The 23,130-nt window shown below is 41.7% G+C and overlaps 1 protein-coding gene across 7 annotated transcripts in view; it reads left to right on the forward strand.

Annotated features, from left to right (window-relative positions):
• LOC140727862 (galactosylgalactosylxylosylprotein 3-beta-glucuronosyltransferase 1-like) overlaps positions 1-23,130 on the forward strand; it is a 129,192-nt gene that overhangs the window by 78,042 nt on the left and 28,020 nt on the right. For all 7 annotated transcript variants that reach the window (XM_073045724.1, XM_073045723.1, XM_073045725.1 and 4 more), the window contains 3 exons: positions 5,503-5,663; positions 19,705-20,231; positions 21,378-21,674. In XM_073045724.1, coding sequence (XP_072901825.1) covers positions 5,552-5,663; positions 19,705-20,231; positions 21,378-21,674 — 936 coding nt within the window. In that variant the 5' untranslated portion in view covers positions 5,503-5,551. The remainder of the gene's footprint in view (positions 1-5,502; positions 5,664-19,704; positions 20,232-21,377; positions 21,675-23,130) is intronic.

Consider the following 23,130-nt stretch of genomic DNA (forward strand, 5'->3'; position numbering starts at 1 on the left):
GAAGTCATTGTTCCCCCAAAGATTACAAGCTGTCCAGGACCTGAGGCAGCAAAGCAGCCCCAATCCATGATGCTCCTTCCACCATGTTTCACAGTTGGGATGAGGTTTCGGTGTGGGTGTGCAGTGGCCTGTTTTCTCCAAATATTGCAATGTACATTTCTGCCAGAAAGTTCTACTTTTGTCTCATCTGTCCACAGAACATTGGCCCAGAAACATTGTAGACCATCCAGGTGGTCTTTTGCAAACTTGAGATGTGCAGCAATGTTCTTTTTTGGAGAGCAATGGTTTCCTCCATGGGTCCTTCCATGAACACCATTTTTATTCAGTGTTTTTCTTATAGTGGACACATGAACAGGGACTTTAGCAAGTTCTAGAGTTTTCTGCAGGTCTTTTTCTGTTACCCTTGGGTTCTTTTTCACCTCCTTCGGCTTTGCATGTTGTGCTCTTGGTGTGATCTTTGCAGGTTGCCCAGTCCTAAGGAGAGTAGCAACAATATTGAGTTTCCTCCATTTGTAGACAATTGCTCTTACTGTGGACTGATGAACACCCAGGTCTTTAAAAATGTTTTTGTAGCCTTTTCCAGCTTCATGCAATTCTACAATTCTTCTTCTAAGATCCTTTGAAAGTTGTTTTGATCGAGGCATGGTGCAGATAAACAGATTTTCCTGAGAAGAGCAGGCTCTGTCAGTTACCTGACTTTGTGTGTGTTTTTTATAGGCACCCCTACAACCCACACCTCCAATCTCATCTCATTGTTTGGAACACCTGACTCTAAACAGCTTTTGTAGAAGGCAATACCACAGAGGTCCAGAGGTTCATATACTTTTTCCAACAAATACATGAAATATTGGAGTACTTTTCTCAAAAGACAAATGAACAAGTATAAAGTTCTTGTGTTATTTATTTGATTGGGTTCTCTTTATCTTGTTTTAGGACCTGTGTGAAGGTCTAATCACATATTTATGCAGAGAGAGAGAAAATTCTACAGGGTTCACAAACTTCATTGCACCACTCTAGATCACCATTCCTTCACTGTTGCTGGGTCAATACCTCCCTCCCTAAAAGAATTATGGGTATACTGACACCTCAATGACAGCAGCAGTTCGAGAAGGCAGCTGACCATCACCTTCTTGAGGGCAATTAAATGCTGGCTCAGCCTACAAAGCCCACATCCCTTAATGAATGCATGCTGTATATAAAATAATAATGACCTGAAACATAAACTGCTGTACTCACTCCTCACGTGCTTCGTGATAGCTGAACTTTTTCTGTTGTATGGCAGATTCCCATCAACTGCAGATTTGCTTTCAATTTAACATTCTTCCCACACATGCAAATTTATCACAAGAGCATGATCAGTGTAATCTGAGAACGACTGTGACCTGTCAAGGGTGTCTTTGCTCAGTGGGATCAATGATCTTTTCTGGGTCTGATGAGAAACACAAGGCTAAAAGGGGATTGACTACCTTTGGCATAAGGACTTGTAATTGTCAGTGATCTCATACATCTGGCTTGAGGTGTCATCCAGTTGAAGCAAATAATTCTTATTTCTTATTGCTAACACGGGCCTGATTTCCTATTTTGCCACAGGATTATCATTAATTTAGAGCATTTGTCCAAAAGTGGATGATATCACCCCTTCCCAGGGTTGGGGGGTGTTTCTAAGGGGGCAGTGGTGGATGATATCACCCCTTCCCAGGGTTGGGGGGTGTTTCTAAGGGGGCAGTGGTGGATGATATCACCCCTTCCCAGGGTTGGGGGGTGTTTCTAAGGGGGCAGTGGTGGGCACTCAGTAGGAAAGGAGGACAGCTGAGGGATTATAGACTTAATTTACAAAATGAAATACTTGTGCAACCCTCTCACTGGGGCTCGTATTCAAACTCAGCTCGTCGGCCAGCTCTGCTAACAGCGGTGAGAAGGCCACCTTTCATAAACAATATACGCCTGGGGTCGGTATGATTTGGGGTTCAACCAAACAGGAACGCTGTGATGTTCTGATTAAAGAAATCTCAATTTGAGCGAATGCTATAAAAAATACTGCTCATACATAATTAATCGTTCAGCTAGAAAAAACAGATCGTACACCACATAAAATTATAAAGAAACTAAATTTACTAATTACTGCTTTATTGAACTCTCTCAGGAGTACGGCCCTCATCCTTGGGGCCATTCATTTGCACAAAGCGTTTCTTGCAATGGGTACTTTCCTTCCATGGCATTCTGCAGCATCTTCCCTTCTCTCCCACTCTGTAGCTCCCTGCAAAAGACCCCCAACCAGACTACTGCCCGTCACAAAACTCACTCTATCCTGTCTCTCTGGAACCTTCTCCAGATCTCACCATCCTGATTGGCTGACACAACACTCCTAAGTTGAACAGCAGGGCTTCTTATCTTTAACCGAAACCAAAACATTCTACCAGCAGGACATACTGCTTTTGCGGAAAACTGATAACATGAAATACCTTGGGCATAGTAATAGAAATCTTAACCAGGCTATTAAACTTATTGTAAGCATTTGATCCTCAGTACCTCATAACTGATTACAATGATGACATAGTCACCTCATCTCTTGCTAACCCTCTGTTTACTTAGACTTCGCTTGAAGAGTGTTATAGTTGTTGAAGCATTTGAGGGCTCTTGCTTGTGCAACAGAAAGGGCATCATCACGGTGACATGACATGACATGACATCACGGTGGGGGTCATTACTTTTTTGAAAAAAGCTGCACCTAACATATTTACCATTCACTGTGTAATCCACAGAAAACATCTTGCCACAAAAGTTACTGTCATCACAAAATCAAGTCCCTTGCTCTCAATTCTCAACTATTTCAAAAACTTTGCATTGTGAATGATGAACGGTTTGAATGTTTACTGTGACAGACAGAAGTCAGATAGCTCTCAAAATTAAACTTTTTGAAACTATGATAAAACTTCTTGACAACCCAGATGCTTTACTTGGTAATCAACTCAACAATATTAGGCATGATGCTGCTTAGTTGTCAGAATTATTCTCAAAGTTTAATGAAACAAATCTTTAATTGCAATGAAATTATGTGAATCTTATCAAAGTGGAATCAGTTGTCTCCACATCTCTATTTAAGTGCAACATTGGCCATCACAACATTTTCTAATTTCCGAGCCTGAGTTGGAAGAGAAATAAGCTTTAGTTGGATGCCAGCTAAAGAGATATTTTATGGGTTATTTTATAATACATATATGAGTTTGTTTTCAGTAACGTGAAAGAGAAAAGATTAACTTTATTAAAAGATTAGCTTTATTTGTCACATGTACATTGAAACATTTAGCGAAATATATAGTTTGCATGAATTAAAATCAGCAAGGATTGTGTTTGGCAGATCACAAGTATTTCACACCTCTGGTGCCAATCTAGCATGCCCACAGCTCACTAACTCTAACCGTACATTTTTGGAATAGGTGAGGAGGGTGGAGCCCCCGAGGAAACTCACGTGGTCACAGGGAGAGTGTACAAACTCCTTAGGGACAGCAGCAGGAATCAAACCCTGATCTTACAGCTGATGCTGTAAAGCATCGCACTAACCACTACATAACTGTGATAACATCCTTTGTTGCTGTACCTGGAGGAGTTATATCATGGGACAGTCAAGGGATGAACAGAATCCTGGAATTTTTGAAGCGGAGAAGGAGGCCATTTATCCCTTCAGATCTATGCTGCATCTTTGTGGAGCAACATGAATAGTCTCCTTCATTGGCCCTTTCATACTCATCAAACTTAGGCAGAGACTAAAGATGGCAGCATTAGTGGTGAGAGTCAAGGGAGGCAGAGGAGTGCTTTGAGTCTGTGGATTGGACGATATTTAGGCCTTCATGTTTGAGTCTGAATGAAAGCACCACGGTTGTCACTGACTTCATCAAAATCTGTGTGGATGAGTGTGCGCCTTCAAGAACATAGCGGACGTACCCAAACTTAAAGCCGTGGATGAACCAGGACGTTCTTAGACTACTGAGTGCCAGATCTGTGACATTCAAGACAGGTGATCCAGAATGCTAAAAGAAGTCCAGATACGACCAATGGAAGACTTTTTAAGGCAAGAAAGCAATTCCGATTGAAATTGGAGATGGAATTAGATGCACATCAGCACTGTCAACATTTGCAGGACATTACTTCCTACAAAGTGAATTCTACAAAGTTGTTAAGATCCCCCTCCCAGTCTCACCAGCGTAGTCCAAAGGAAAGCTTATGAAGCAATACGTTTGGCATCGGCTTGGCTGCTGGAGCTGCTGGAAGGAAGTTCAATGAGGCCCACCCAACTGAGGGGCTCCACTCTGGATTTGCTGTCTGGGTTTACTCCCATAGCCTTCGGCTCACCCGAGGCTGCCCACAAGGCAGTGGGGCTATTTATCCATAGTTGGGGATCTGGTTCACGAGCACCTGGGTGTATCCACACAACGGTAGGCCTGTGTGCTACGTGTGCAGGGGCCAGACCTCCTTCCCGTCCTCTGTATCTCAGCCTGACTCCAGTTTCTGTGCGTCACCAGCGAGGAGGCACTACATGAGGCCTGGTATGTACTGGCAGGGAGAGACTTATGCATTCGGCTCTCCTTTTTGCAAAGCTGCTAGCCAGCGGTGGAAGCTGAAAATGATAGCAACAAGCACTACCTACTACACTACCACTCTAGATGCATCACAACAACCACTGTCCTGCTGTCACAAAGCAACAGATTTCACAACGTGTGCCACTGATATTAAATATGATTCTGAACTTAATTTCCTCACTTATCTATCCTGGGCCCGCTGAACATTTTGATTCAACCTTTTTCCCCTGTCCTAGAACTGTGCATAATAATCTCTTCTCAGTCACTTTGAATATGGGTCCTGTGTTTTTCTGAAATATCCACTAATATAGTATTACAGCCACCATCGCTAAATCATACGATATGGTCATATTGCTGATAATTGTTTGCAGGACAATGTAGTGTCCAAATCTGATGGACAGTGCAAGGGTAAATATACTCATTGACAATAATACATTCTGGACTTCAAAGTTATGAAGTCACATAAATGTAGGTCCTTTCTTCAAAGTATAAATCTAAATGTAATATGAATCCAATATACATAAGCATTATTGTATTACTCAAGTTCTTGGCTACACACACAAAATGCTGGAGGAATTCAGCAGGCCAGGCAACATTTAGGAAAGGAGTACAGTAAACATTTTGGGCCGAAACCCTTTGGTAGAACATGCCAAAGAGGTCCTGCCAAAGGGTTTTGGCCCAAACCATCGACTGTACTCTTTTTCCCTAGATGCTGCCTGGCCTGCTGAATTCCTCCAGCATTTTGTGCGTGTTGCTTGGATTTCCAGCATCTGCAGATTTTTTCTTGTTTAAGTTCTTGTCTGTTAGTCATTGTAATTTTTGTTAATCTACTCATTTTTATTTTCAGTGTATTTCATTACACTGAATGTGCATGAAATACAAGCAAGTTTCCATCTGTAATGTTATTCTTCTGTTCTTCTTGAAGGTATAGATGAAGAAATGAGGCACTTTTCCTACAGTGAGTTCCCAACAAAATGCCAAGGCGAAGAAACCTTCTCACCGCAATCCTCATTGTCTTACCCTGGACCATACTCTTAACAATTTGGCATCAGAACTCGAGGGATTTTTATTTTGCCATTAAGAAAAGTAGGTGAAATCATTGTGTCTCTGTGTGACTTGACGGTATTCATTAGCCATGAACTAATGTTTCCTTCTAGTTCCTGGTCAGTAGTAGAACACATCTTAAATATACACATTTAAATTGATTAGGTTCTCGGTCTGAATACCCAGAGAGTGAATACTTAAACATCACTGTACATCCCCTTGATTTTCTAGAAAATAAATAGCAGTTCTCTTGTAATTTCCAGCTAAGTAGCTGTTACGTTCTTAATCCTAATTTTTCTTTGGTATATCATCAGCACTCTACAAAGAAGATCTAATATTGGGGAGTGATCTCCTTTAAGCACAGTTACAAAAAAACTCTTATATTACACTCAGTTCATCGTAAAGCACTTCATTCCCAATGTATTTCCTGTGGCTTTCTGGGAACACGTGTGTGTATGTGTATGTGTAGATATATATATATACACACACACTGATTATTCATATCTTTGAGACGCTTTTAAAAAAGCACATTAGCAAAACATACATTTCCTCATGCAGGCCAGTTCTTGTTTTTTTTAACACTTGTTTGCATCAGATAAAATTGCAAACAATTGTCAGTTTCAGCCTTGTTCAATAAAGTATGGCTGCTGGAATTTTACTCAGACATATGCACGTTCACCCTCGTGACTGTGTGGGTTTCCTCTGGGTGCTCTGGTTTTCTCCCACATTCCTAAAACATAGGGGTTAGTAGGTTAATTGGTCAAATGAGTATAACTGGGTAGAGTGGGCTCGTTAGGTCAGAACGTCCTGTCACCATGCTGAACCTCTAAATAGGTATATAAATAAAGTGACGGATTTTGGGAAGCAAAAAGCAGGGCGGTATAAACACAGAGAATGACAGAGCCCTGGGTAGTGTTATTGAACAGAGAGACCTTGGGGCACAAATACGTACTTCTCTTAATGTGGCAACATGGGTAGAGATGATGGTGAAGAGGGAGCTGCTTGACTTCATCAGTCAAGTGGAGAAAAGATACGTTACATAACATTGATTGGAATACTGTATACTGTTCTAGTCACCATACTACAAGAAAGATGTGATTAAACTGGAGAGGATACAGTAAAGATGAACTCGAATATTGGCCAGATTGGAAGACTTGAGTTAAAACTGGGTTTGATTTCCCTGGAGCGAGGTAGGCTGAGAGGTGACATGATAGATGTATACAATATCATGAGATGTCTGGGGAGTGTAGACGGCCCGAGTCTGCTTCCCATGGTAGGGATATCGAAAATGAGAGCACATAGGTTTAAAGGGGTTCTGAGGGGTAAGTTTTTCACTCAAAATGTGCTGCCAGAGGAGGTGGAGAAGGCAGGAACAGTAACAACATTTAAGAGGCATCTGGACCGATGCCTGAAAGAGCACGGCATAAATGGATATGGAGTTAATGCAGAGAAGTAGAACTAGTAATGATGAGCATGATAACTAGCATAGTCGTGGTGGGCCACAAGGCCTGTTTCTATGCTGTCCTGTGAGCCTAAAACAAATTAGTCTGATAAAAGCTCTGTCAGTTCCCCTATATGCTGGATGCTGCCTGATAACTTCCCAATGAGCCTGGGTTTTGCTAGGAAGAATCATACATTTTGAGGTTAAGCTAAGCACACAAATTTTAAAAAAAGAGAGAACAATATTTTTGTGCTTCGATTGAAAATTTAGGGATTAACTTCAGAAATAAAAGTTCCTGTCAATGTCAAGACATAAGATAACTTAATATCATGAAACAATTCCTTCTCAGTACCAAGGGGATCAGTGTCCAAATGATAATGCTATCTTTGGCTCAAATTACCTTCTGACACAATGGTCTTTGGTAGATTCTGGTTAATTGAGGCAGACTGGAACCAGTACACTTTGGCCCAATTAAGTGGCTGTCCAAATTAGGAGATGTTTCATGGAAATCGTTTAAAAGGTCACACTACCATTTAACTGAGTAGCAAATTATGTATTTAAATAAAATACAGAACAAATTAGAGCACTATCAATATTAACACAGGATGATGAAACTTTGCATTAGTTGTTAATAGTTAGCGATGGAGGAATTCATACAGTGCAAACTGCCATGTTCTTTTGATTGGTTGTATATGAACAAAGTTTATGCAGATAATGGACTGCCTTCATTGCCTTCCTGTATGAAGTACTGTCAAAGCTCACCACTTTTTATTTCAGCATTAGTCGGCGCAAACATAACACAAGCAGACACAATTGATGCTATTTAAAAACTGTTCGTTCTTAGCATGGTGCAGTGTCTAAAGGCCACACAAGTGCATGTTAGAAACTGTTGCATCATCCAAATCTTCATTTTCATTGCAACATTCAGAAGGATTGTTGATATCTTCAAATTCTTCATAGTTCCTAACCTTCTGAAGAAGTGAAATCATTTCATTTTCGCTCATGCATCTCCAAGCCTGAAGTCTTGATACTGCAGTGAGCAAAACAGTTCTGAATCGTCTTACTGCTTACTTCCCTCCAACTATCAGTGACAAAAGTCACTGATTTTTGAACACAAACACACACAACCGATGTTATTTAAAAAATGGTTCATGCTAAGCACTGTGCAGTGGCTAACAGCCTCAGAAGTGCATGTGACTGACACTAGTTGGAAAATGTTCAGCAAAATTCTCCTGACTCATTTAAGCAGCATAAAGTCCCAAATAAATGAAGGAAATCCTGGCTATTTTCTCGATTAGTTTTTTATCAATAAGTGTTGTCCCAAATAAGTAGCTGTCGGAATTAACCGATGGCCCAGTTAACCGGAATTCACTGTTCTGTCATCCCTGAAGAGGAATGTTCCATTGCATCAGTCCTAAAGAAGCAGGAAGATGCAACTGAGCTTGAGAACTATATTTTAAAACTTAGTCTGAGATCAGCGAATGCATTTAGATAGATGTACAAAGTGCTAGAGGAATTCAACAAGTCAGGCCACATCCATAGAAAGGAATAAACAGTTGACAATTCAGCTCGAGAACCTTCATCAAAACTCGAATGAAGGGTGCAAGAAGTCAGAATAAGGATGGGTGGTGGGGGGGAGAGGGAGAGGAGTATGTGGCAAGTCATAAGTGAGACCAGGTGAGGGGGAAGGTGGGTGAGTGAGGGAGGGGGATGAAGAAAGCAGCTGGGAAGGAATAAGTGGAGGAGGTAAAGGGCTGAAGAAGAAGAAGAAGAAGAATAACATGATAGGAAAGGACAGTGGACCATGGTAGAAATGGAAAGAGGAGGAGAATCAGATGGAGTTGATAGGTAGGTGAGGAGAAGAGAAGGGATGAAAAGATAACCAGAATGGAGAATGGAAAGACAGGGAAGGAGTAAGAGTATAGAAATTACTGGAAGTTAGAGAAATCGATGTTCATGCCATTGGGTTGAATGCTACCCATTTGGAATATTAAGTATTGCTCCTCCAACCTGGGTTTGGCCTGTTTATGGCAGTAGAAGTGACCATGGACAGACAACACATGGAATACCTTGTTTTTGTAAAGCACTGCTCTAACTTTGGACTAAGATGCAGAATGCTTGCATAGATTGCATGAACTACATTATATACTAAAACTGGCTGATAATTGAACATAGAAAATAGAACACAGAAGAGTACAAAACAGTGCATGCCCCCGGCCACGATGTTGTGCTGACTCTTTAATCCGCTCCAAAATCAATATAACCCTTCCCTCATACGTAATCCCCCATGTTTCTCCCATCTGTGTGACTATCAGAGAATCTTCTAAATGTCCCTAATGTATCTGCTTCTACTAGCACACCATACACCTACAACTCTCTGTGTAAAAAAGCTTACCTCTAAAATACCCCATACACTTTCTACCAAACACCTCAAAATTATGCCCCCTTGTAATAGCCATTTCTGTCCTGGGAAGAGGTCTCTAACTGTCCACTTGATCAATGTCTCTTATCATCTTGTACACCTCCATCATGTCACTTCTCATCCACCTTTACTCCAAAGTAAAAATCCTTAGTTCGCTCAACCTGTCCTCACAGGACATGCTGGTTAATTTAGGCAGCATTTTGGTAAATCTCCTCTACACCCTCTCGAAAGCTTCTACATCCTTCCTTTAATGAGGCAACCAGAACTGAACACAATAGCTGAAATGTGGTCTAACCAGAGTTTTATCGAGCTGCAACATTACCTCGCAGCTCTTGAACACAATCCCCTGACTAATGAAGACAAATACATCATATGCCTTCTTAACCACCTTATCAACCTGCACTGCAACTTTAAGGTATCTTTGAACATGAACCCCAAGATCCCTCTGTTGCTCCACACTGTTAAGAATTCGGTCATTAACCCTGTATTCTGCCTTCAATTTTGACCTTGCAAAGTGAATTACTTTGCACTTTTCCAGATTGAACTCCATCTGCCATTTCTCAGCCCAGCTCTGCATTTTATCAATCCGTTGTAGCCTACGACAACTTTCTACACTATCTACAATACCACCAACCTTTCCAACTTACTTATCCTCTTCCTTATCCAAGTGAATTATAAAAATTACAAAGAGCGGAGATCGCAGAGCAGATCCTTAGGGAACACTACTAGTCATTAACCTCCAGGCAGAATATGTTCTACCTAATACCACCTCTGCCTTCTATGGACAAGCCAATTCTGAAACTGCACAGCCAAGTTTCCCTGGATCCCAACTCTCTGAGTGAGCCTTCTTTTGTCAAATGCTTTACTAAATTCCATATACTCCACAATGTGTTTTGTTACATCCTCAAATAATTTAATCAGGATTATGAATTTAATCATGACCTGCCCCTCACAAGGCCATACTGACTATCCCTAATCAAACCGTGCTTTTCCAAATTCTTGCAAATCCTGTCTCTAAGAATTGTCTTCAATAGTTTCCCCACCACTGATGTAAGATTCACTGGTCCATAATTCTCTATTGCACTTTTTGAACAAAAGAGAAACACTTTCCACCCTCCAAACCTGTGACACTACTTCAGTGGCTAGTGAGGATGCAGAGATCATCACCAAGGGTGCAGCAATCTCATCCTTCACTTCCCATAGTAACCTAGCATCTATCCCGTCTGGCACCAGGGTCTTATTTATCCTAATGTTTTCAAAATTTCCAGCATATCCTTTATCTTAAAGCTGACCTCTTCCAGCATATCAGTCTGTTCCATGCTGACCTCTGATTCGTCAACGTCCTGCTCACTGGTGAATACTGAAGCAAGTTAGCCAACTCCTGACACAGGTTTTCTCTTTTATCCCTGATCGAACGTACCCTCACTAGTTCTTCTCCTGTTGTTCATATATGTGTAGAATGCCTTGGGGTTTTCCTTAATCCTGCTTTCCAAGGCCTTTTATGCCCCCTTCTAGCTCCCCGCAGTCCATCCTTAAGGTCCCTCTTGGCTACTTTGTAACTCTCAAGGGCCCATTCTGACCTTTGCTTCCCAAACCTTACGTAAGCTTCTTTCTTCCTCTTGATGAGATGCTCCACATCTCTTGTCAACCAGGGTTCCTTCACCCTACCATCCATTCCCTGCCTCAATGGGACAAACCAGTCTAGAACCCAATGGAAGTGCATGCTAGATAACCTTCTGGTATCCATTTCCTTGTGTACGTCTGTTGCCAATTTACACCCCCAAGTTCTTACCCAGTAGCATCATAAATCCCCCTCTGCCAATTAAATAATTTATCATACTGTCTGCTCCTGTCTCTGTATAAGGCAGTGGATGTTGTCAGAGAATTGTGGGCATTGTCTCCAAAATGCTCTCCAATCGAGAAATCTGTCATCCTGACCAGGTTCATTGCCTAGTATCAGATCCAGAATGGCCTCTCCTCTAGCTGGCCAGACTACACACTGAGTCAGGAATCCTTCCTGGAGACATTTATCGAAGGATCGATGGGTCTGGAAAGATAAGAGTATCTTGGATGTCCAGAATGGTGATGAATTTAGTGAAGAAGAAAAAGGAAAAGTATGTAAAGCTTCAGAGATTAGAATCAAACAAACCACATGAGAATAAAGAAGCCAGAAAAGAACTGAAGAAGGGAATTAGGAAAGCCAGAAGAGGCTATGAAAATTCCTTATCAAGCTGAATCCCAAGGCATTCTATACACACATCAGGAGGAAGAGGATAACTAGGGAGAGGGTGGGAGCACTCTAGGAAAAAGGGAAAACATTTGCTTGGATGTGGAGAATGTGAGTGAGGTACTTAATGAGTACTTTGCTTCCATATCTACCAAGGAAAACGATAGCCAGGACCTAATGGGATTTACCCCAGGTTATTGAAGGAGGCAACAGACGAGATTGCTGGGGCCTTGACCAGTATCTTCAGGTCCTTTCTAGCCACAGGCAAGGTCCCGGGGACTAGAGAGTGGCTAATGTTGCACCTCTATTTAAGAACAGAACAAGGGAAAATCCTGGGAACTAGACAGGTGAGTCCCACGTCAGTTATAGGGAAATTGCTGGAGAAAATTCTTAGGTACAGGATGTATGAGTATTTGGAAACCCATTGCCTAATGAGGGAGAGCCAGCATGGCTTTGTGAGGGGCAGGTCGTGCCTTACTAGGTTGATTGAGTTTTTTGATGAGAGAGATTGATGAGGATAGGGCAGTGAATGTTGTCTACATGGATTTTAGGTAGATGTTTGACAAAGTCCCTCATGGGAAACTAATCCAGAGCATTAAGATGGCTATAATCTGTGGTGAACTGGCTGTTTTGAATTCAGAACTGGCTCGCGCATGGAAGACAGAGGATAGTGGTTGAAGGATCTTTTTTCAGCTGGACATCTGCAATTAGTGGTACCCCACGGGGATCTGTACTGGGACCTCTGCTGTTTGTAATGTATATAAATGACCTGGGTGAAATGTAGATGGGTGGGTAAGTAAATTTGCGGATGACAAATTTGGATGACAAGATTGGTGGAGTTGTGGGTAGTGTAGAAGACTGGCAAAGAATACAGCATGATATAGACCAGTCACAGATATGGGCAGAGAAAAGGCAGATGGAGATAAACCCAGCTAAATGTAAAGTGTTGCACCTTGGTAGGGCAAATGCAAGGAGACTTGGCCTGCTGAGTTCCTCCAGCATTTTGTGTATGTGTTGCTCAGATTTCCAGCATCTGCAGATTTTCTCTTGTTTGAGACAGTACACTGTTAAGGGCAGAATCCTTAGCAGTGTTGCTGAGCAAAGAGATCTTGGGGTACAAGTTCATAGCTCCTTGAAAATGGCTACACAGGTCGATAAGGTGGTTAAGAAAGCTAATGGAATGTTTACTTTTATTAGATGAAGCATTGAGTTCAAAAATCATGAGGTTATGTTGCAACTTTATAAAACTCTGGTTAGGCCACACCTGGAGCACTGCATACGTATAGTCTGGTCATCTCACTATGGGAAGGATGTTGTGGCTTTGGAGAGGTTGCAGAAGAGGTTTACTAGGATGGTACCTGCTGAGAGGCTGGATAAACATGAGTTGTTTTGTCTGGAATGCTGGCTGCCGAGGGGAGATCTGATAGAGGTTTACAAGATTATGAGAGGCATAGATAGAGTGGACAGAATTTCCCTATCTGGTTCCCAGGGCTGAAACATCTAATACCAGAGGGCATGCATTGAAGTTGAGAGGGGGTAGGTTCAAAGAGGATGTGAGGAGCAAGTTTTCTACTCAGAGAGTGGTGGATGCATGAAATGCATTGCTTGGTTTGGTGGTAGAGGCAAATATATTAGAGGCTTTTAAGAGATGTTTAGATAGGCACATGGATGTAAGGAAGATGGAGGGATATGGTGTAGGTAGGAGAGATTAGTGTTTGGGTGTTTTTAGCTGGTTTGGCACAACATTGTGGGCTGAATGGCCTGTTCCTGTGCTGCTCTATGCACTTCTAAATTCCACTCCATCTAAACCTTTTGCACTAAGGAGGAAGCAATCAATAATAGTGAAGTTGAAATCTCCCATGACAACGACCCTGTTATTTTTGCATCTTCCCAATGTCTGCTTCCCGACCTGTTCCTTGGTGTCTCTGTCGCTATTGAAGGGTCTATAGAATAGCCTCAATAGAGTGATTATTCCCTTCCTGTTTCTTTATCTTCTCACACTGACTTTGTAGACAACCCCTCTACAACATCCTTCCCTTCTACAACTGTGAAACTATCCTTGATTAATAATGCCACTCTGCCAACTCTTGAAACATCTAAACCCTGGAACATCCAGCTGACATGTGACAGCCAAGTCCCTGTAATGGCCACAACATCGTAGCTGCATATAGTTACGTGTGCTCCAAGTCTGTTGCCCTTGTTCCTGATACTTCTTGCATTAAAGTAAACATATTTCAACCCTGTAATTCTGACTACAGTTTTGCACTTTCCACTGGCTATCCTTCCTCTCAGTCTCTCTACACCCTCATCTGCCTTTATAACACATGAAAGAGAGCAACTTTTAGGGCTAGAGTGAAAATGTGGGGGAATGGGATGGATGGAGTTTCTCTACCTCGAACTAACATAGACTCTGTTGAAATAATTATACGATTTCATAAAACCATATGGACACTCCCTAATTATGTAATCATTTTTCAAGTACCGAGTTGAATCATAAATAATACACTCTAGCATTTCACAACAGCTGAATTCAGGCTCATCGGTCTATTGTTCTTCTCTCCATCGATTTAGTGATAATACATTCACTATCTTCTTAACTATTGGAACTAGGACTTAATAAGCAAGTTGTTGGGTTCTTAGAAACAAAGAAACATAGAAACCCTACAGCACAATACAGGCCCTTCGGCCAACAAAGTTGTGCCGAACATGTCCCTACCTTAGAACTTACTAGGCTTACCTATTGTACCTATCTTAAAAGACCCTATCATATCCGCCTCCACCACCGTTGCTGGCAGCCCATTCTTCTAGAGATTATGTTTAAAATTTACTTCTGTCACAGCTAACACCTGTAATAAGTTAACAATTATAATCAGAGTTCTAAAACATTGGAGAGTGAATCTGTTTCAATCCTTTGTTCCCTTGCATTCCGATATCTCTGACAATCCTTGCTGATAACACTACAAAGCGTGACTTCAACTGAGACTTCTGTTTCATCCAAACATGCTTTACATTTCCATTGCCTCTTTCCTCACTTAGACTCAATGGACATGAATGTTCAGAACTCTTCCCAGCATTTAGAACTGGCAACAAGGAAATATTCAAAAGACAAATAATTATTTTACTTTACTAATATAGAGTTGTGCTCACAGAACAGCCAGCAATCAGTCCCATTTCTCCTCTTCTTATGATACCTGTACTTCTGCAACTTTGCTTTAATTCTTGTAGCACTTTTCTACACTAAAGAGTAATTTACAGTAGCCATTAACAAATTGAGTATTGCACTTTCTAGGTTATAAACCCTAAGACATAGGAGCAGAATTAGGCTACTCGGCCCATTAATTCTGCTCCATCATTCCATCATGTCTGATTTATTATCCCTCTCAACCCCATTCTCCTGCCTTCTCCCCGTGTTTGACACCCTGACTAACCAAAAACTTGTCAAGTTCTACATTAAATATACTCAATGACTTTGCAATGATAGTCATCTGTGGTAATAAATTCCAGATTCACCACCCTCTAGCTAAAGAAATTCCTTTTCATCTCTGTTCTAAATGAACATCCCTCTATTCTGAGGCTGTGCCCTCTGGTCCAAGACTCCCCCACTATAGAAAACATCCTCATCCATTCTGTCTAACCCTTACAATATTGGATAGGTTTCAATGAGATCTCCCCCACACCCCCCCCCCCACCCCCGTTCTTCTAAGCTCCAGCAAGTACAGGCCCAGAGCCATCAAACACTGATCATACATTAACCCCTGAATTCCCAGAATCATTCTTGTGAATCTCCTCTGGACATCCTCCAATGCCAGCAAACCTTTTCATAGATAAGGGACCCAAAACTGCTCATAATATTCCAAGTGTGGTCCAACTAATGTCTTATAAAGCCTCAGAATCACATCCTTGCTCTTATATTGTAGTCCTCTTGAAACAAGTGCTAACATTGTATTTGCGTCCTTCCTACCAACTCAACCTGTAAGCTAACCATTAAGGAATCATGCACAAGGATTCCCATGTCCCTTTGCATTGTCTACTTTAGAATTTTCTTCCCATTTAGAAATCAGTCTATCTCATTATTCTTTCCATACACTTCCCAACATCCTATTCCACCTGTCTCTTCTTTGCCCATTCTCCCAATCTGTCCAAGTGTTTCTACAGACTCCCTGCTTCCTTAACATTACCTGCCCCTCCAACTACATTGGTATCAAGTACAAACTTGACCACAACATCATCATTTCCATCATCCAATCTGTTGACATGTAACATGAAAAAAATGATCCCTATACCAACCCCTGCAGAACACCATTGGTCACCAGTGGACAACCGGAAAGGGCCCCCTTTATTCCTACTCTTTGCCCCCGTCAGTCAGCCAATCTTCTATTCCTGCTAGTATCTCCCCTATAATTCTTGTTAAGAAGCCTCGTGTAGCACCTTGTCAAAGGGGTTCTGAAAATACAAGTGAACAACATTCCCTCCCTCTTTTGTCTATTCTGAATTCCAACAGATTTGTCAGGCAAGATTTCCCCTTTAGAAAACCATACTGACTTTGGCCTATTTTTTCATCTGTCTCCAAGTACTCCGAAACCTCAACCATAATAATAGACTCCAACATCTTCCCAACCACTGAAGTCAGGCTAACTGGCCTATAATGTCCTTTTTTCTGCCTCCCTCACTTCTTAAAGAGTGGAATTACATTTGCATTTTTCCCGTCCTCCAGAATCATTCCAGAATCTAGTGATTCTTGGAAGATTATTACTAATCCCTCCAATCTCTTCAGCTACCTCTTTCAGAATTCTGGGGTGTATTCCATTTGGTCCAGGTGACTTATCTACCTTCAGCCCTTTCAGGTTCTCTAAACACCTTCTTCTTAGTAATAGCAACTATACTCACCTCTGCCCCTGACAGTCTCGAATTTTTGGCATTCTGCTAGTGCCTTGCGCAGTGAAGACTGATGCAAAATACTTATTAAGTTTGTCTGCCAATTCTTTATCCCCCATTACTACCTCTCCAGTGTCATTTTCAAGTGCCTGATATCCACTCTTGCTTCTCTTTTACTCTTTTTATATACGGTATCTGAAAAAAATATGATATCCTCTTTTATATTATTGGCTAGCTTACCTTCATATTTCTCTCCCTATGGCTTTTTTAATTGCCTTCTATTCATTTTTAATAGCTTCTCAAACCTTAACTTCCCACTAATTTTCACTGTATTATACTATTTGCTTTTATACTGTCTTTGACTTCCCTTATCACCACAGTTGCTTCATCCTTGCTTTGGAATACTTCTTCATCTATCCTGTGCCTTCCAAATTGCCACCAGAAACTCCAGCCATTGCTGTCCTGCCATCATCCTTGTAAGTGTCCTCTTCCAATTAACTTTGGCCAGCTCCTCTCTCACGCCTCTGTAGCTCCCTTTACTCCGCTGTAATACTCATACATCTGACTTTAGCTTCTCCCTCTCAAACTGCAGGGTGAATTTTATTACATTATGATCACCGTCTCCCAAGAGTTCCTTTACCGTAAGCTCCCTAATCAAATCAAGTTCATTACACACAATACCCAATCCAGAATTGCCCTTCCCCTAGAGGGCACCACCACAAGCTGCTCTAAAAATCCATCTTGTATGCATTTTACAAGTTCCCTCACTTGAGATCCACCACCAACCTAATTTTCTCAATCGAACTGCACATTGAAATCCCCATGACCATCGCAATATTGCCCTTGTTACATACCATTTGTATTTCTCATTGAAATTAACATCCAACGTCCTAGCTACTGTTCAGAGGCCTGTATACAATTCCCATCAGCATCATTTTACCCTTATTGTTTCTTAACTTTACCCGCTAGTATTCTACATCTTTCTATCTTATGCCAATTATTTCTGAGGATTTGATTTCATTTTTTACCAACAGAGCCATCCCACCCCCTCTGCCTACCTGCCTGTCAGTTCAATACAAGGTGTATCCTTTGATGTTAGGCTCCCAAATATGATCCTCTTTAAGTCACATCTCAGCGATGCCCACAACATCATACCTGCCAATCTCTACATGTGCTACAAGATCAGCTGCCTTACCCGTATATTTGTGCATTCAGATATAACACCTTCAGCGCTGTATTCAAAACCCTTTTCAATTTTGCCCCCATGTCACACTTCACCTCATCCTACTGACTGCAATTTTGCCCCACCGTCTGTCTGACCATCCTCAGAGTCCCACTGCACACTGCATTGACTTGCATACCAACTGCCCCATCCTCAGCCCTATCACTCTGGTTCCAATCCCCCTGCCAACTTAGTTTAAACCCTCACCGACAGCTCTGGCAAACCTGCCCACAAGGATATTAATCCTTTTTGTACAGGTCATACCATACCTTCCCCAGAAGAGATCCCACTGATTCAGCAATCTGAACCCTGACCTCAACCACCCAATGATCTGTACCACTCTGCTATTCCTTCCCTGACCAGCAGGTGGCACGGGGAGTAATCCAGAGATTATGACCTTGTTCGGTCTTTTTCTTAACTCCTTATACCCACTGTGTAGAAACCTCTTCCTCCTTTCTACTTATGACATTGGTGCCATGACCTCTGGCTGCTCACCTGGGAGGCAGCGCACTGTCCTGGCTTCTCTTTCACAGCCGCAGAGTCTCCTGTCCATTCCCCCTAACTATTGAGTCTCCTATCACGACTGCTCCACCTGACTTTACTCTTCCCTGCTGAGCCTGGCAGCTGTGCCCTCATCAGTCATGCCCCCCCACAGTATCCAAAGGGGAATGGCCACAGGGGAACCCTGCACTGACTGCTTCTCCCCTTATTTCTCCTGGTGGTCACCCAGCTACTGTCTGAAGCCCGTACACTCAGTGTGGCCACCTCAGTAAACAACTCATTCGTGAACTTCTCGGCCTTCCAGATGGTTTGAGTGCAACCAGCTCCAACTTCAGTTACATGATCTTGTCAGTTAGGAGCTGAAGTTGGGTGCACTTCCTACAGATGCAGTCACTGGGAAGACCATTAGGTACCCTGAAATCACAATCGCACCAGAGAGCATTCTACTGCCTTAACTACCAACTTGCCTGCACTTGGTATGCCTCTAACTTTTCAAACTTAAGTTCTAGCCTGTGCCTGTTCTCACCAAAGCCTAGCCACTCTGAGACTGCCCACTCACACAGTGGCCATCCAACAACAGCCACTCTGTTCAAACCCCACTCTTTTTATTGGCCCTTGTTAATTAACCCTAGATACTAATAACCCAAGCAATCTCCCACTCCACTCATAAGTCCTGACAGGCCCTACTCGCTTTTTAAAGTTTACAAAGAACCATCTTCAGCTCACTCACAGTCTCCTGCTCCACAGCCTAATCCCAATAGGCCCCGCTCCGCTTTTTACAACTGCCGCATAAAGTCGACAAGAAACTATCTCCAATCTTCTGCTCCAAAATTCTGTCAGAATTTCCAAGGTGATTTTAAAATGTTTTAAACGATCATAGAAGATGCAAACTTTATTTTTAAAGGTCTTGATGTTGACATATTTGAGACTTCATGACAAAAAGTGAGGTTGGGGCGGCATGGTAGTCTAGCGATTATCGTAACGGTAATACAGCGCCAGCTACCCAGGTTCAATTGCACTGTTGTACGTAAGAAGTTTGTACATTCTCCCCATGGCCACTTGGGTTTCCACCAGGCGCTCTGGTTTCCTCCATCATTCCAAAGAAATAATTGGTCACGTGGATGTAACTGGGCCACATGGGCTTAGAGGGGTTGGGGGGGGGGGGGAGGTCTGATACTGTGTTGTATCTCTAAATTTAAAAGAAACAATAAAAATTAGTAATGTTCCACTTTAGATTATACATTACACTGAACATGTTACAGATTGCATCTTAACATATTTATACTCTCAATAAAATTGGGTCAAATGAAAGATGTTCCACCAACAATACTGTTTATTGACTGACATAAGACCTTAGCATATACATTTGAACATCTTCTCCTGTTTCCTTTTCAGAAGAGCCAGACAATGGAACAAAACGGGCAATCACCAACAGCTCGCATAGCAAGGAGGAACAAGATGTCTGTATTCACCAGCAGCCAGTGCAAACTCAGACCTACATCAAACTGGAATACGTCTACACCAGGCCACCCCAATGGTCTCAGTCTTTACCAACCATCTATGTCATAACGCCAACCTATACCAGACCTGTGCAGAAAGCAGAGCTAACCAGACTGGCTAATACTTTCCTCCATGTGCAGAACCTGCACTGGGTTGTGGTCGAGGACTCCCCCCGGAGGACCGGTTTAGTAGCACTGCTGCTGGAAAAGTGCGGACTGAATTTTACTCACTTGAACGTTCAAAGCCCAAAAAGCATGAGATTGGGCCCCACTAAGTCATCATCGCGAGCTCCAAGAGGCACCTTGCAAAGAAACCTGGGCCTTCGCTGGCTGAGAGACAGGCTAAACCCAAATGACTCTTCAGAGGGTGTGGTTTATTTTGCAGATGATGATAATACATACAGCTTGGAACTCTTTGAGGAGGTGCACATTATTATTTTAAAATATCTTTGCATTGAACAACAATTCTTACATTCTACTGATTTGCACAATTCGATCACTATAATTGTTCAATTAAATTAACGTTTAATAATCACTGGTAGTTTATTCATATCACTTGCAAGGATACTTTTCAAAATATATTCTTACTAATTTTATATAATTTAATACAAGTGGAAAGTCAGCACAGCACTAGAGTCTTGAGCTCCTGAATGGGAGAGTTGCACTTCGATTTTGATTCTTCGCTGTATGGGCCTCTGGGTGAAGATCTTCATTAGTTTTAACCTGCAGTTCATATTTAACTAATGCTATGTGCCTGTGATGTGCTGCAAATAGGCTTTACATTGCAGCTGTGCATACATGTGTAAGAATAAATATGACTTGATTACTTCTGGAGGGTTGCATATTAAAGGCATATTCAATCTTTAGTGGGTTTACTGTCCCTTCCTGGTCGCTAAGAAAGTGAAAGTAGAGAACAGACTTAAAAAGAAATTGGAGAGAATTTAACCCCCAGTTTAACCCGAGCCTAACTACAGGACAGAGTGAAATGACCAATTAACATACCAGCCGATATGCCTTTGGATTGCGGGAGGAAACCCACACAGTCATGGGAGTACATACAAACTCATTAGAGACAGCGGTGGGAAATGAACCTAGGGCGCTGGTACTGTGAAGCGTTGTTCTAACCACTACACTACCGTAAGTATTAGCTGCTAGTCTTTTTGACAGTGGTGATGAAACACCTATAATGTCTTGACAGCGTTCACTGTCAGAAATCAGCATTTATTTTAGGGCCAAATTTAGGAGTGATATTAGATTCAAAGCATTTTATTTAAACAGTGAACTGACTTCATAGATGAAAACAGTGATTTTTTAAATTTAGGTTAATGCTGTGGGGAAAACCAAATAGCATCTGAAAAGCAGGATGAGTAGGATATACTGTACATCTGTATCTCAGAGACAGCACAACATTCAGATAACTAGTCCTGAATTGCAAAGTTAACAGTTGCAGAAAATAGTCAAGAAAGCTTTCAGGCTTACATTTGTCAATCAGGAAAAATAAAGACACATGGGCTATAATAAAGATTCCATGGAGAAGTTTATAAAGTATCTCTTATTTATATTTTTCAGATGCGATTCACGAAAAAGGTCTCAGTATGGCCAGTGGCTTTTGTTGGTGGACTGCTATACGAGTCTCCAAAAGTGAACACTGCAGGAAAAGTTGTTGGTTGGAAAACTGTCTTCGATCCAAATCGACCTTTTGCTATTGATATGGCAGGATTTGCAATCAATGTTAAGTTGATACTCAAGAAATCTTCAGCCAACTTCCAGCTCTATGGTGTCAAGGGAGGATACCAGGAGACTAGCTTGTTGCGTGAGCTTGTAACTTTAAAAGAACTGGAACCTAAAGCTTCAAATTGCACTAAAGTAGAGTAACGTTCCAATTGAGTCTTATTTAGTATAGAATGCTTATTCTTTCACAAACCTCCACCACAAATGCCATTCCATTACTAAATCAAACCATTACATTTGACTGTCAATCAGCAAAGTTTTTGAATTAGTGTCCAAAACAGGGATTGCCAAGGAACAGTGGTCAACTGTGTAATGGACTTTTGGATCTCTTTACACCAGTAGGTTGCTTGCAACGCTCACAATCAATATGCCATCCTTTAGGCTGTTTTACAACAATAATTCCTAGCATTCTCCAGGTGACAGCCTAGGAGTGTCACATCTTTAGCTCATGTCACAGGCCAATGCTGACCCAAGATACAAGTAAGAGCAGTCAAACTGCAACCAGCCCACTCCACCTCCATCGAAGATTCCACCAAAATCTATAAAAAGATTTGCCAACATTGGATATGTGTAGGCGCTAGGATTTGTGAGAGCCTGTAAATGATTGCTCCTTTCATGTCAATTTGTTTTTACTATTTCTCTGGCGAGGCAAACATTTAACACCCATCTCTCATTGTCACTCCCTTTGTGAAGGTATTGGTGAACCAGGTTCTTGAATTGCTGCATTCCTTCTGGTTGAGGAACACCTACTGTGCCATGGGGATGGAGTGCCAAAATTCAGGCTTAGCAACAAAGAAGACAAAGAAGAAATATTTCTGAATTGAGTCATAGAGCACTCCAGCACAGAAACAGGCCTTTTGGCACATCTAGCCTGTGCCAAATGGTTATTCTGTCTTGTCTCATCAACCTGCACAGAGCCCTCCCATTCACATACTTATCTAGATTTCTCGTAAATGTTGAAATTGAAACCATATCCTCCATGTCCTCTAGCAATTCATTCCACAGTCACACCATCCTCTAAGTGAGTAAGTTCCCCTTCAGGTTCTCCAAAAACATTTCACCTTTCACCCTTAACTAAAGACCTCTATTTCTAGTTTCACCACAACTTTAGAGGAAAAAACCTGCATGCATTGATCCAATTTATACCCATCATAATTTTGTATAGCTTATCAAATCTTTCCTCATTCTCCTACACTCCTGGGAATAAAGTATTAACCTGTAAAAGGATCTAGTGCTTTCTCACTGTATTTGACAAATAAACTCTTCTTGGACTTCCAGCTGGGTACAGGTATTGATTATAACCAATGTTTCGATGACAAACCCTGCCATCTTCTTCAGGGATGATGGCTGGACATGTCTAGTTTTGTGGTATTTATACCCCCTGTAGTCTATCCGTCCTGATTGATATGTCCTCATCTAATCATGTTTATGCTCTCCCACCTTTCACAAGATCACAAGAGAAAGGAGCAGAAGTAGGCCATTCGGCCCATCGAGTCTGCTCCGCCACTCCACCATGAGCTAAACTATTCTCCCATCTAGTTCCAATTTCTGGCTTTTTCCCCATAACCCTTGATATTACATGTCTATCATG

This window comes from Hemitrygon akajei, chromosome 5 (assembly GCF_048418815.1).
Source record: "Hemitrygon akajei chromosome 5, sHemAka1.3, whole genome shotgun sequence".
In the NCBI taxonomy this organism is placed as follows: Eukaryota; Metazoa; Chordata; class Chondrichthyes; order Myliobatiformes; family Dasyatidae; genus Hemitrygon; species Hemitrygon akajei.